The 13,109-nt window shown below is 38.9% G+C and overlaps 2 protein-coding genes across 2 annotated transcripts; one reads left to right on the forward strand and one right to left on the reverse strand.

Annotated features, from left to right (window-relative positions):
* Window positions 1–948: 948 nt before the first annotated feature.
* LOC149107488 (uncharacterized) lies at window positions 949–4,686 on the reverse strand. Its single transcript, XM_089297154.1, has 2 exons — window positions 4,380–4,686; window positions 949–3,421 (listed from the first exon to the last, which is right to left on the reverse strand). The coding sequence occupies exons 1-2, from the start codon at window positions 4,452–4,454 to the stop codon at window positions 2,714–2,716; spliced, it is 783 nt and encodes a 260-aa protein (XP_089153280.1). The 5' UTR covers window positions 4,455–4,686; the 3' UTR covers window positions 949–2,713.
* A 1,204-nt stretch (window positions 4,687–5,890) lies between these two features.
* LOC110039817 (uncharacterized protein C7orf57 homolog) lies at window positions 5,891–12,734 on the forward strand. Its single transcript, XM_089297149.1, has 8 exons — window positions 5,891–6,046; window positions 7,139–7,493; window positions 7,692–7,817; window positions 8,424–8,576; window positions 8,984–9,089; window positions 10,233–10,288; window positions 11,126–11,182; window positions 11,593–12,734. Exons 1-8 carry the CDS (start codon window positions 6,019–6,021, stop codon window positions 11,633–11,635), a joined length of 924 nt encoding a protein of 307 aa, XP_089153275.1. The 5' UTR covers window positions 5,891–6,018; the 3' UTR covers window positions 11,636–12,734.
* The last annotated feature ends 375 nt before the right edge of the window (window positions 12,735–13,109 follow it).

Here is a 13,109-nt window from a genome sequence, read left to right on the forward strand (position 1 = left end):
ACGTATCTCCCAATTGCAATATTTCACGGCCGATGGATTACTTTGAGTTCTCTAGGACATACTTATGTCTATGATCTTCATTTAATAGTATCCAAGTTCAAAGCAATTCGTTAAAACGTCACTAGTTTACACTCCTTTCGAAGGTTTATTAAACAGAATTTGAACCAATTTGCGTATATGACCTTTCGGGGCCGACATTGTCACGCTTTCTCTCGTTTCCTAAAAACAAACCTGTAGGATTATGGCAGCTTAGTTTACCTTTATAGTTTAAATTCGTTCCCTCATATAAAAGAACAGGGTTTCCTAAATTGTTGTTGTTGTGATAACTTGTAGGATGTAGCAGATACAACTGGACTAAGGGTCACTGTGACACAATCTCGTCCGCGGTGAAACTCACAAAGCGTCCGGTTTCCTCGAAGCGAAGCGACTCGAAAACTCGAAGCGTTGTTGCTGCGATTCGTGCAGCAGAACTCCGGATAATATTTTCAAAAGCCGCTTTCTCTTGTTTTCATGTCTTTTTTACTTTATGAGTGTAGATATTGTTTAATTGAGTGCTGGCCATTTCGCCAAGAGTCCCGATCATTTTGCGATCTAACAACTCCCACTCGTTTGCTTGCTTACATAAAATATCCTGCAAATATCCAATTAAATGGACTGAAAAGCCCCAGGATCGACTATTGACCTCTTCATGTCTAAGGCTACTGTTATTATCTGCTTTACAGCTCTGAGATGTCATTAAGATGTTTTTTGGGGGGGCTTCGAACAGTATTCTCTTCTCCCATAATCACTCTAAATTTTCAGCGCGGCATGAGAGTAATACAACCAGTGACGTCACTAGGCAGTTTTGGCCGCGCCAAGATGGCCGCCAATTTTGGGCTTAACCAGCCAACTTCGAACGGCTGAAAAAGCACTTTTCGCTTACCGTATGCGAAAAAAAAGTCTGCAGTGTTTCCAAGTAAGGTTGAAACTTTATTACTAAGCAAAAATCTCACATACGAAAATTTCGTTTCAGTGGCACTTTAAGGAAAGCACGTACATTTCTAAGAAAACCATACCCTTATGACCTCGCGGTAAAAGAAACCAAAAAAAAAAAGAAAAAAAAAAAACGCTGAGGATGGAGGGGGGATATTAAACTGATTGCACTGAGCTGACGTTGAATGAGTCAAGACCCAGTAAGATGCTGCATATAAAATAAAATGACTGCCGCCGAAGAATTGCCGAGAACAAAGACAACAGCACTTCAACGAAGACGAAAGTCCACTTTGCATTCTTTATCTTAATCATATAACTCCCCACCACTACCCCTAGAACTCTAAGGGGGGAGTCTGGTTACATTTTGAGCCCAAATGTGTAATAGTTGAAAAATAGAAAACATGTACCGTGTTTCTATCAAGTTTTAGTATAAATCTACTAGCTTTCTATTACGAATGATGTCCTCTGATTGGCTACGCTACTCACGTTCTATTCTGTGATAGATAGTAAGTAGCGTAGCAGCGTTCGCTGGGGGCCGCTTCTTTGTGTTTTCGAAGTGTCTGTGAAGAGGATTTAGATGAAAGTTTTGAACGACTAGTAGATTTAAACTAAAACAATTAGATTATTTGCTCTCGATTTCTATACCTGATAGTTGATTCGGGCTGCGCCCGGCACAACTCGTAAAAATATAAAGTGATACTACACACCAAAACATCTAATAAGATATATATATTGAAGACCAGGAGAAGTTGATGTTTCCTTTAGTTGCTAAACAGGAACGACAAAAACTGAAGAATGTTTGGATATTTCAAATCCGTTTGTTCCTGAAAAAAACCTAAATTAAAGTATGTGGCGAAAGTACTCAAATAATCCGAAATGTTACTATATGTCCGTCAACTTGTGCCTAGACCCCGCCTGCTCCCTTGCGCCATTCTTTAATTATGCAAATGCTGCTCATTTCTTAGCTTTCCAAGAGCTTTCCTTGATCACCCTACTTATTTACAGTGATATGCTAACAAGAAGAGGTAAATAAAAGAAATTTTCGTAATAATTACGATTTATTTCTACATGTTTCAGAGTTATCTTTTGGTTTCGGGTCGGAGACATAAGTAAGAAGTCCAGAACTGATCATAATTTATTAATAAATGGTTCTTTAATTTAGGTTGCTGAGCTAGTTTTAAGCCCCTAAAGAGTAAAATCTTCAAAATATGCTCATTCCGGCTAGTTGTCCTGATTACGAAAAACGCAAAAAATCTGCTTTTGAAAACAAAACCAGCAAGACTGCCGAGAACATTACAACTGTATGTGAGGACATTGGTTTAAAATTAGTACGCTGTTTTAGGGGTTTGCGTTTCAATTAATCATGTCTTTACAATAACACCTTTATTCTAACAAATTCAGTAAAACTACAGGAAGTATTTGTCAATTTCTGATGATGGCCACTGAGTTACTGATTTTTGATTATCTGATAACTAAACTGCCAGTAGTCCCTCTTTTGCTTAGTCCGTCGAGCGTAAGCGTAAACCTAGCCGCGAGGAAAAAAAAAACAGACAGCCGAGCACAGGATTTCGCGCGGCCATTTCTTTCTTACGGTTTTCTTTCGCGTCGCGCTCGACGAACTAAGCGAAACAGGGATTACTCATAGTCTATGTTGTGACGTACTGACAATTTCTGATGAACTTTTACTTTATCACGGCAAACGGTACGGGCAGGGAAAGAGATATTATTCCGCCACTGAAGATCAGTGTTCTCCTAAGTATCCGCCAAACCACCACTGGGTTGTAGAAGACGCATCTCGGGAACAAGTGAATTCGGGGTTTAGTCCATCTCCATAGTAACCGAAGTAGTCTACTGCTCGCAGTCTTGGGTACGGTGGGGGAGTAAATTCACAGCCATCATAATAGCTCTCGATGTGAAGCAAGTAGCTGCCAGAATACTGCCAAAATCTAACTGTAGTGCCACTTCCACCAGCATTCCCGAGAATGTTGATATACTCTACACGGTGACACCATCCCATGGCCCCTTGTAACATGATGTCGAAGTCGCTGAATTTTCCCCTGAGGTAATCTTTGTAAATGATTATTCCGGCGCGAAGTTGGAAGTTGCAGGTTGCGCGCCAGTGGGTTGAGTGTTTACGGATGTTAGTCATTCGAGCCAAAGTCTGGCGGTAGATTTCCCAATTTGGAATTTCCTCGTTGACGGGAGCATCTTCATAAAATGCCCTGGATTTAAAATTGGTCATGTTCTGGTATTTCGTAGTCACCCAGGACATGACTAGAGTCCAAGCTGACAACGACGGCTCACTTGAGAAGTCACAAAACGCCCGGTAAACCTGGCCGTTGTGGTCGAAAAGGACGTAAAGGCCAGTTCGACGGATGCCACGCCGAAGGTAGTCCAAACAAGATCGAGGAATGTATCCCTGCATTATCAAGTCGGTGCCATGAACAGACTGAAATTAAGAAATGATACTACTATGGGTTAGTTATACTATTGAGAAGAGAAGGTACCGAGACTCTATCTTTTATTTTTTGGTCTACCTTCCGTCAAGCACAATTTATATCTAATCTACTACTATTACTTGACTAGCAAATGCACTCGCATTTAAATACCATCATGATATCGGGCCCTAGAATCACAAGACTTTAACGTGCTGGCTATAAAATGATAAACAACTTATGATCACGAACCAAAAATGCTAAATTCTATACAAGTTATTGAGCTTCATAACACCACGATGGTGAAATGGATTTAAAACAGGCTCCAAATTTTGAAATACACTCTTTCTTTTCTGATAAGTATATTGTTTTTCCGGCCCAGGATGAATATTCTTATTTTTCTGCTTATTTTAGGCTGAAAATATTCTTTTGAATGTTCTTAGGAATACAAGGTGGATAATCTCGACACAACGTCAGGTTATCTGTCCTATCATGGCTTTGACGGCGTTAAAGTAATTTTGGAGCCAGACTATAGACAATAAATTCTAATATGACACACATAACTTCTTGCAGAAATGTTGTTAGCATCGAAAATGCAGCTAGTGCTGTTTTTTGGCCAGTTTTGCCGTTTGGAAAGAAGAAAAATTTTCTATATGGTTAAGTTAAAACATATAATTGTGTTGTATTTACAAATTTTCAACGCTCAAAATCTCAGCCTCGGGGTTATTCTTAAAATATTCTTAAAATTGAGCAAATTTCGATATTCTTATAAAATACATTCTGATAAAAAGGAAAAAGCGTAAGTCCTTAGGCATAATTGCATGGAAGGACCGTGCGAGATGTGCAGTCTCGATTACTTCTGTCGCTAAGATATTCAGCAGTATCAGAGGCAGCAAAGTCTGGCTTCCAAATGTAAGCCAGGGACACGCCGATTTTAAAGTAACATGTATTTCAATGCTTATTTAAACTCACCAGCTTTCCTTCGAAGGTAGGAGAAGCCTTGACGAAAGTTGCAAGGAGCAGCAGCAGCGAAAGAAGGGATTTCATCTTTGCTTGAAAAAGGTTTCAAAACTAAGGGCAACACCGACTGTTCCGCTGGATTCGCATACGAGGGGCGATTGCGGCTATCTGCGACACTGTTCACTTTTATCAATACACATGATGACTTCTTTTAGTTCAGTCATACGATTTTCTGGTGAGGAGATGTTTAGTTATCAGCTGATATCTCGTGACTTGAAGCTTAGGCACCCAACGGATCGTTTCAGTAAATTATCTGTCCGGAAGGCCTTCAGTCCCGTGTTTTTCTTTAGCAAATTGTCATCTCGAACTTTCGTGATATGAGAAATTTAATGACTGTTGATTTCGGATTGTTAAAAATGTCGTTTTGGGTACCGATAAAAGGTCAGTTATCATTTTCGGAAAGGCGATAAGACCTAAGGTTTTCGGGAAATGGACAAAAAAGCCCCAGTAAATTCGAGAATACTCAAGTTCCCCTAGAATAACCAAACAGATAAAAATTCCGTAGATATATTTTAAATGAAGCATTCATTCATTCATATTTTGAAATGGCAAAGAAAATTAAACAAACAAACGCTACATTCTAAGAATATGACATGCAGAGACATCGACTGATCTCATAGCATTCAGTGAATAAGATCATTTAAATCAGCTGTGCCCTGATTGTAACAAACAACAAATTCTCGCTAACACTACTCCTCACCGGTGCTACTCAAGTCGCATGACACAGAACTAACTTCAAATCCCATTATACTACTTCTTACTAACCGAGCTCGAGGGCCATGCTGTAAGTTACGCCGGCCGAGTCAGTTTTCCCCCATCGATTTATACAGCGTTCACATACCGGAAGGGGTACAGCTACACATATCTGGTGGCTTATAAAACACATAAACGATACTTCTGGGTCAGGCCATGTACCATAGAAATGACATGCTAGCTGTTACAAAAGAAAGAGTTTTATTCTTAGAAGAGGCCACATCCACTCAAACGGCGTCAACAAGAAAAATGTCGCCACGAAATGAGAATTCTGTTGTTGAGATGATTCCAAAAGCGATTACATAAAAAGATAAACTGATCGAGTGGACTCTATCGTAGATTAGTATTGAATTTGCGGCTTAACCAGCAAGAACCGCAGGCAGACGACAAGTTATGCAATCTATATGCAGGTAAAAAATTAGCCATCTGGCTAGCCCGCTTGCAAGGAACGAGGTTGATCTGGCACGCACATTTGTCACGTTACCAGTTCTCTGGGTAATTTTCTAACGTACATGAGAAAGTTTTATTTCTGATTAAAAAAAAAAAGAAAAAAATTAATCCGTAAATAAGAGAGGAAATATTAATGACTTTCCACAAGAGAACTACTCGGGCTCTCTCTCCTCTGCCTCCATTGTAGAGAGCCTGGGAACGACGTTTGCTTTCTTACTGTGACGTGTGACGTATCGTCACGCAACGATGGCGGCGAATCCTGTTACCATAGAAACAAACACAATCTTTTTAAAGCGAACCGCCTCGTCTATTTTTCAGCAGTAAGGAATATCCACGAAAACAATACGACACAATTGAGAGATTCTTTCGAGGTAGTTAAAAGATATAGATGCCTAACCCACATATTTCAACCCAAGGTAGGTAGTTCACGGGTTTTTTTAGCTTTTACAATTATGAAGATTTGTGAAATCTTCGTTTCAGCCGCCATGTTACGCTCTAAGCAAACATGTAAAGTCTCACTTGTTGTCACAGCAAAGGACAAAGTGGAAGCGAGAGTTTTGTGTAATGTAGGTCGTAGTTGTTTTTTTGCCACCTAAATCGTGTTTAGGTTCCTTTAATCTTGGTTTTACACGTATTAATTTACAAGAAACTTACGGTCTGTAAACAACAAAGCAAAGTGAAAATCTTTAACTTTGACGTGCGACTTGAAGCTAAGGCCCGGTTTATACGTCGCATTTCTGCCGTGTCGAATTCAATTCAACGAATTAAATTCGACAGAAATTCGACGTCTGAATCGGCTGCCGCATTTCTGCCGCACGTTTGACTGGTCTTGTCGCATTATCCGACAGAAATGCGACACCGATTCAGACGTCGAATTTCTGCCGTGTCGAATCTAATGCACACATTATGTTAATGTAATGAGCATGCGTAAATGTGTTCCCGCCAAAGAAAAAGAAGAAATTTGGCCATTCTCGACCCAATGCAACCTGAACATATTGCAACACATACTGCTCCGTCGTCAGCCTTCTCCTTCTCTTTCCATTGGCGGACAGTTTTTAGCAAAATTAAAGTCCTTCGTCGCTCAGTATTTTCGTCCGCCATACTGAATACTCTACATGTAAAACATTTTCCGCTGGCCGACATACCCGACAGTATAAATTCTGAATTAAGTGCGACACAAGTGCAATGTATGAATCCACAGTCGCATTTCTGCCGCACTTAGTAATGAATTGAATTCGACACAGCAGAAATGCGACATATGAAGTGAGCCTTACTGTGAATTCCAAGTGGCCCGATCTTGAAGCAGAAGTTCAAAGATCGCTCTAAATGCTAAGAATATTTTTTGCTTAGTGATTCTTTTGAGCCTATTCAGTAGAAGGGAGAAACGTTAAGGGTGAAAAGTACGTACTGTAAGCCTAATACTGTAGTTGTCAAGAGGTGGCCACATTGTAGAGGAATGACTGTGATGTTGTAGTTTTGTTCACCTGACTCTTTTATTTTTTCGATAGACTGGTACTACCATGCTCCCAGTAAAAGGGCTGTCCAATCTCCCAAGGCAGTACCTCCTGCATCACAGATCCCAGGGATTGGGGGACTACCAGATGAGTCAGCCATTCCTGAAGGTGATGACAGACACTTCAGAAGAAAGTGGATCAGAGACACTGACTCAAACTACATTAAACTCGCCAAGGGGGGTGGAAGGAAGAACCTTTTGGCATTTCGCAGTCCACCCCTAAAAACGGAGGAACCAATTCCTTACCCAAGAGTAGACTGGTTTGATCATGAGCATCCAGTTGAAGATGAACTGGAGGAATCTGGTTATGCCAGTCAATGCCAGGAGGAACACACAGAACACAAAGAGGGGTAAGAATCTTCAGTGATGCTGCATCTACGACCATGTACTCTGAGTATTAGGTGAATCTCTACGGCAGTCTTTGGTATAGAATTAAATGGATGTAATAAAGAGGTGACTGCTGTCAGCTGGTTTCAATAAGGACTGGGTACATGTTCAGGGCAAAAAACACTCATGTACAAGTCTCTAATGTTGTGTGGTCTTTTCAGATATCATGTCCTTCCAGAATGGTATGTCCATGTCCATGATGTACCAGATGATGATCAATATGTGACGGCATCATATCGAACCAAGCGACCGATCATGGGACATGACAACCTTTCGAAATGGCAACGGTAAGAATACACTAAGAAAACTAAAAATGCATTGCCAAGCAGGCAAGTGATGGTACATGTAAGTCTGCATATGAGCCAAGTGACCCATCAGGCTGGAGCTTAGCCCAGTTACTATAGCATGAAGTGACTAGGCATATTTCTACCTCCCCCCCCCCCTCCTGGATGGGATGCTTGTCCATTGCAGAGCTACCCCCAGTATTAAGGTTGCCGGTAACCTTTTATACACCTGGGTGAAGAGAGGCACTGAGAGAGTAAAGTGCCTTGCCCCGGAACTAGACCTCTTGATCTGACGTTGAATGCACTAACCATGAGACCACCAAGCCTCCCACAGGGCAAGTGGTGGGAACCAAACAAAATCTTTACCTAATATCCTGATGTGCCACCAAGTTCTTGGAACTAACATTATACAATTGTAGCTAGGAAATATATGGCAACCAGAAGTTTAGGAGAATTGATATTTTTGAGCTTTGAACTGGAAGGGTTTACACTCTCCATAGTTGAAGAGACACACCAGATAGTTAAATACATGTATAAGGATAACAACGCATATTGATTGTTAATTTTTCTATATCAATACTTGACATTTTTTGAATTATTCTATTGCAGGGATGCTAAAGATGTAAGAGAGAGAAAGCCCAATAATGTTAGACTTCCACCTTTGAAGAAAACTCACAAGCCAGACAAGAGATATGAGGAACTGATGGAAGCACAAAAAAGTGACCATCAGACACAAAGAAGACAAGTTAGACTACCAAAAATGTAAGAAAAAATAAACAAGTATATGGTCAGTAAATTCACTGTAGAGTATGAAATGAAATGCGGTGATGTGAGACATTAGATTGATGTGGAGCCTGCAACACAATGCTACTGTATGTGTATACTCTAGATAATCACCTGTCATAGTTAGAAAAGCGAATGGACTCTCAATCTTTTATGGTCACTAAATCAGGGTATAATTTCTTACTAGCTGAAATGTGTTTTCTTAGGAAACATTCTAGAAATACATGACATGTGCAGTAATACATGTAGCACCTCCGACAGATGGTTTTTGGTTTATTATTTTACCCCCACCACTTGGGAAAAAACTACAGTGTATGTCAGCTTAACTTAATTTAGGAGTCTTGGAAATTTTTATCATACATTTGATTAAATTTCTTTTTGTTTAGAGATAGTCAGCCTGTGGACTTTAAGCATTTGTTATCTATGGGTTACCAACGAGACTGGTTTGACGAACAAGGACAGAGGGTTAAGGATGAAAGAGCGGAACAAAAGGTGTTTGAAAGCATTTTGCATAACTTTGGTTATTTTTTTCTTTAAAATAAAATTATTGAATCTTGTACATGACCAAACTTGAAGTGGTAAGCATGACAGGCTGATGTCACCATCAACTGGTATGGTTTCCAAATCTTTACATTAAGAACAAGATTCGTGCATTTGAAAACTGCACAAGTTAGGGACTTTGCAATAATTACCTTGAGGGGGGGCTGGGAAATGGGTGAAATATGCCCCAAAACTAAGTCTATCCCCCCTCTCATTAAGCAAAAATTAATTTCAACCCACCCTCACATAATGATAATATTAAGGCTAACCCCCCCCCCCCCCTTGAAAAAAGTCTCCTCCCATTGATTCCGTCATACCTAGTTTACTTGTTGGAGTTCTTCCTCCGCCATAAACTGTCATCACTTCAAATGACTCTTCGACGTATGTCAGAGTCTTTTGAAGAGTTATCAGAATCACTGGACTCTGAGCTTGTGTAATATTATTCAGGAATTCCTGCCTGATTGAGCTTTTTTCTTGAAGCTCAATTTAATCATACTGTGTTTTATTTACCACACTTTAAATTTGTATTGCTATTAAAATTTCAACTGTTGGATTTTTCATTCTGCTAAATTATGATGCCATGTGTGCTAACATTTGGCATCTTTCTTTTTCATTGGATAACATTATAGTGCTACTTTTGCAACTTTTAATTAAAGTTTCCTGTTTTAATAAATTCTAGTGCAATAAAGTAGCACTGTTTTAACATATAAAACAGGAGGCATTCCTTTCCTACTGCATGACAGATAGGAAAACAGCAGTTCATAGATCAGAACACCTTAGAGTTGATAAATTTGTCAGTTTTAATCCAATGTTAGTATTTATATTTGAACTCTAATAACTCTTCCACTACTTTTCCAGTTTGCAAAACGAAAAAGTAATGCCCCCCTGCATGTATTAAATTTTACATCCAACCCCCTCTCTCTTGTTGTCATTTTCTTCTATGCCCCCCCTCTAATTTTCCATCCCCCCCCTCCAGGTAATTATAGCACAGTCCCTTACAAATTGAATCTGCGTTTACTTAGCTTATTTTAAGTTGCAGTGAGAATAGCATTTTATTGGTTGTTTAATGTTATGTAATCAATGGTTGATTTGCAGAAACAACAAAAGGAAATGGAAGATAAGAGGGAGATACAAAACAGGAATGCAATAAGGTAAGCTTTGTGTAAACCCAACAGAGCTCTCCTTGCATGCAAATGACAGTATATACATCTGTTGGGAGTCTCCTGTATACATCTAACATATCTCCCAGTCTCCCGTACAGTTCACCAAATCTTCTGGGCTGGGTTGTTCAAAGCCCGATTAAGCTAATCCAGGATTAGCGAGAATTTTGATTTGAGTTTTGTAAATTTTCGGTGAGGTTTTCTGTTTATACTGTGTCCTTCAGTTTTGAGCTTGACTAAGCTCAAACTAGACAAAACGTAAGCAGTAGAAAACATTTTTATGCAAGAAAAATTAATGTTTCGGTTAACTTTTAATCCTGGGTTAGTGTTAACCAACTTTCGAGCAACCCGGTGCTGGAGAATACTAAAGAGGGCCTGTAAAAATACACATTCAGATATTTTTTGATCTACTTTAATTTCGCATTTTTTATTGGAAATTTTTGATATTTGACGCATTTTTGTGGTTGAATTAGCCACGCTTTACAAGTAATTTGAATAGCTTTTTTAAGCGCCAAGATGGTAAAATTGCCAATCTCCCAGTTTCAATTTTTTTTTACATGTACATGTAGGTTGTGGCATCTCTGACATGTATTTTTTGCTTGGGGATATCAACATGTTATAGTCTCACAAAATCTCTAGTATAGTAAAAACAACAGCAAAAAAAATAAATAAAAATAAAAAAATAAAACAAAACAAAATGCAATCAAATAAATAAAAAAAGGCTGTGAATGAATGTTTAATAGATTGAGTGTAGAGCTGACAGAATGAGATGTAGAGTAATGGTTGTGTGAACTCATCTTGATACGAAATGTACATATTTATTTTCAGGAAACCTAAACATCTGAATGCTTCTGATAGTGATAAACCTATCTTCAAACTCAGCAAGTAAGTCTGATCAGTTGTTTAATTTAAAAAAGTAATGCCCTCCTGTACATGAAGACCAATATAGTGCCCTTGATGCTTGTTTATGAGTGCATGTTACTTTGTAAAGGTTTTTGAGTGGCTTTATACCTGTACACATGTGGCTTTTATGAAGTGAAACTGAATGTAAGCACCATGTACAACTGTACATTGGTAACTGTGTACACTGTTCTACAATAATCGGTTCTGATCTATTTTCAAGAATATTTCAGTGCTGGTCTTGTAGCTGGAATGACTAATTTTTTCGCTTGAACTAATGAAAATGTTACAATGGGTTATGTTATTACTTGAGGATGTAGAATTTTAAGTTATATTTTGATTTGAGAACTACAATCTTGTATTTTGTAACATTAAAATTTTTGTTATAATCTTAGGTTTGAGAAGCTTCATCCCAGAGTGGAGAGTTTCCGAACATAATCATGACGAAGGCAAGATTCATGCATGGTTCCCAAGACAAACAAAACTTCATGCCAGGTTATAAAATATCCTGGCAAGTTTAAGAAAGGTCTTGAGATGACATTGAAGATTATTACCCCTACAAGAGGCATTTATTACCCACTGATTCTAAAGATCAAGATTATGGCCGAGATGTTGGGTAGCATTGCTGAAAAAAAGATGCAAATGCGTATGTGCATGTTTTTAAGTTACAGTGTATTTGAAAAAACTTTGAGACTGCAGGCTGTGTGTAGCTTTAACACTTTCAAAAAGTTTTACTGCGCCTTTCAATAACATGGGGACTCTCAAATTTAAAGCTCAACCGACAAATGCGCTTTTCGCTACAGTCAATCAAATGTTCGGCGGTTCCTCCCAGCTTCCGACCACTGCCGAGCACGAGGTAATCAAATCGTTGAGCTCAGTTCAGACAACGAAACAGTCTTCGGCAGTAGTCAGAAGCTGGGAGGAGCCGCCGAACATTTGATTGACGGTAGCGAAAAATGCATTTGTCGGTTGAGCTTTGAATTTTAGAGTCGGCATGTTATCGAAAGGCGCAGTAAAAGGAGAAAACAAAGAAAGGAATTGTTTTACTGTTTTGAAATTTGGACATTCCTTACATGTAACTTTATTTAAAGAAAACTTCAAAGTTTCATAAACTTGTGTTTAACTACTTAAAATGAAAGTTAACCAAAAGTTTCATAGTATGCTTTCACTGAAATGATGAAATAACTGAACCTATAAACACTATTTATAACGAAGCCACAAGCTTTATAGAAGGGAAAGGTAGAAGAAAGGGAGATGTTTAAAAAGAGTTTAATAGGTTTTTTTTTAAAGGTATTTGAAATATTTTAGGGAGTTTTGATTATAACATTGTGTATATTGCTGTACATATGTCTTCCGCAAGTTTTCTGGTGTATACAAACAAGATGTAACGTGATGTTTTGTGTATTCAAAAAACACCAAGTTGTATTGACAATACAGGCATGATGTACAAAACAAAAGACTTTGAGAAGTAAAAAAAAAAAAAAAAACAAAAATTAAAAACAAAGATTAAAAACAAAATAAAAGTGTTTCCCACCTAGTCATGTGTTATTTTTAAACCGACTCTCATGTCACACTTTCATGTCACAATACTTTCGTTATTTACAATATCTTACAATGGAGACACCTGTATAAACAAATAGCATGGTCAGGATTAAACCAGAGGCTGCTCATCTTGGAGACCTGCTGTGGTTATGAGTACGACCGGACACGAAAATCATTGTCCCCCCCGGATTTTCAAGGGCCGTCGAGAACGCACCGGACACCACAAGAAGTGTGGTGCTTTACCAGGCATTAAACCCTATCTCCAGACAATCTGATTTCAGGGTGAAAGCCTGTTAGAAAGAAAAGAGAACTCTTTCTGGGGCTCCCGCCGGCGTCGCTGGGTTCGGTTGCGTTTCCGCACCCACCACCA

Source organism: Orbicella faveolata, unplaced genomic scaffold (genome assembly GCF_042242905.1).
Source record: "Orbicella faveolata isolate gen_17 unplaced genomic scaffold, um_ofav_v1 contig_27, whole genome shotgun sequence".
NCBI lineage: Eukaryota > Metazoa > Cnidaria > Anthozoa > Scleractinia > Merulinidae > Orbicella > Orbicella faveolata.

Excerpts from the sequence above, each read along its gene's own strand:
- LOC149107488 (XM_089297154.1), bottom strand. The coding sequence starts at position 4,454 with ATGAAATCCCTTCTTTCGCTGCTGCTGCTCCTTGCAACTTTCGTCAAG. Across the intron at positions 3,422-4,379 it reads CTACCTTCGAAGGAAAGCTG|TCTGTTCATGGCACCGACTT; the intron begins GTGAGTTTAAAT and ends TCTTAATTTCAG.
- LOC110039817 (XM_089297149.1), top strand. The coding sequence starts at position 6,019 with ATGCCTAACCCACATATTTCAACCCAAG. Across the intron at positions 6,047-7,138 it reads CCCACATATTTCAACCCAAG|ACTGGTACTACCATGCTCCC; the intron begins GTAGGTAGTTCA and ends TTTTTTCGATAG. Across the intron at positions 11,183-11,592 it reads CCTATCTTCAAACTCAGCAA|GTTTGAGAAGCTTCATCCCA; the intron begins GTAAGTCTGATC and ends TTATAATCTTAG.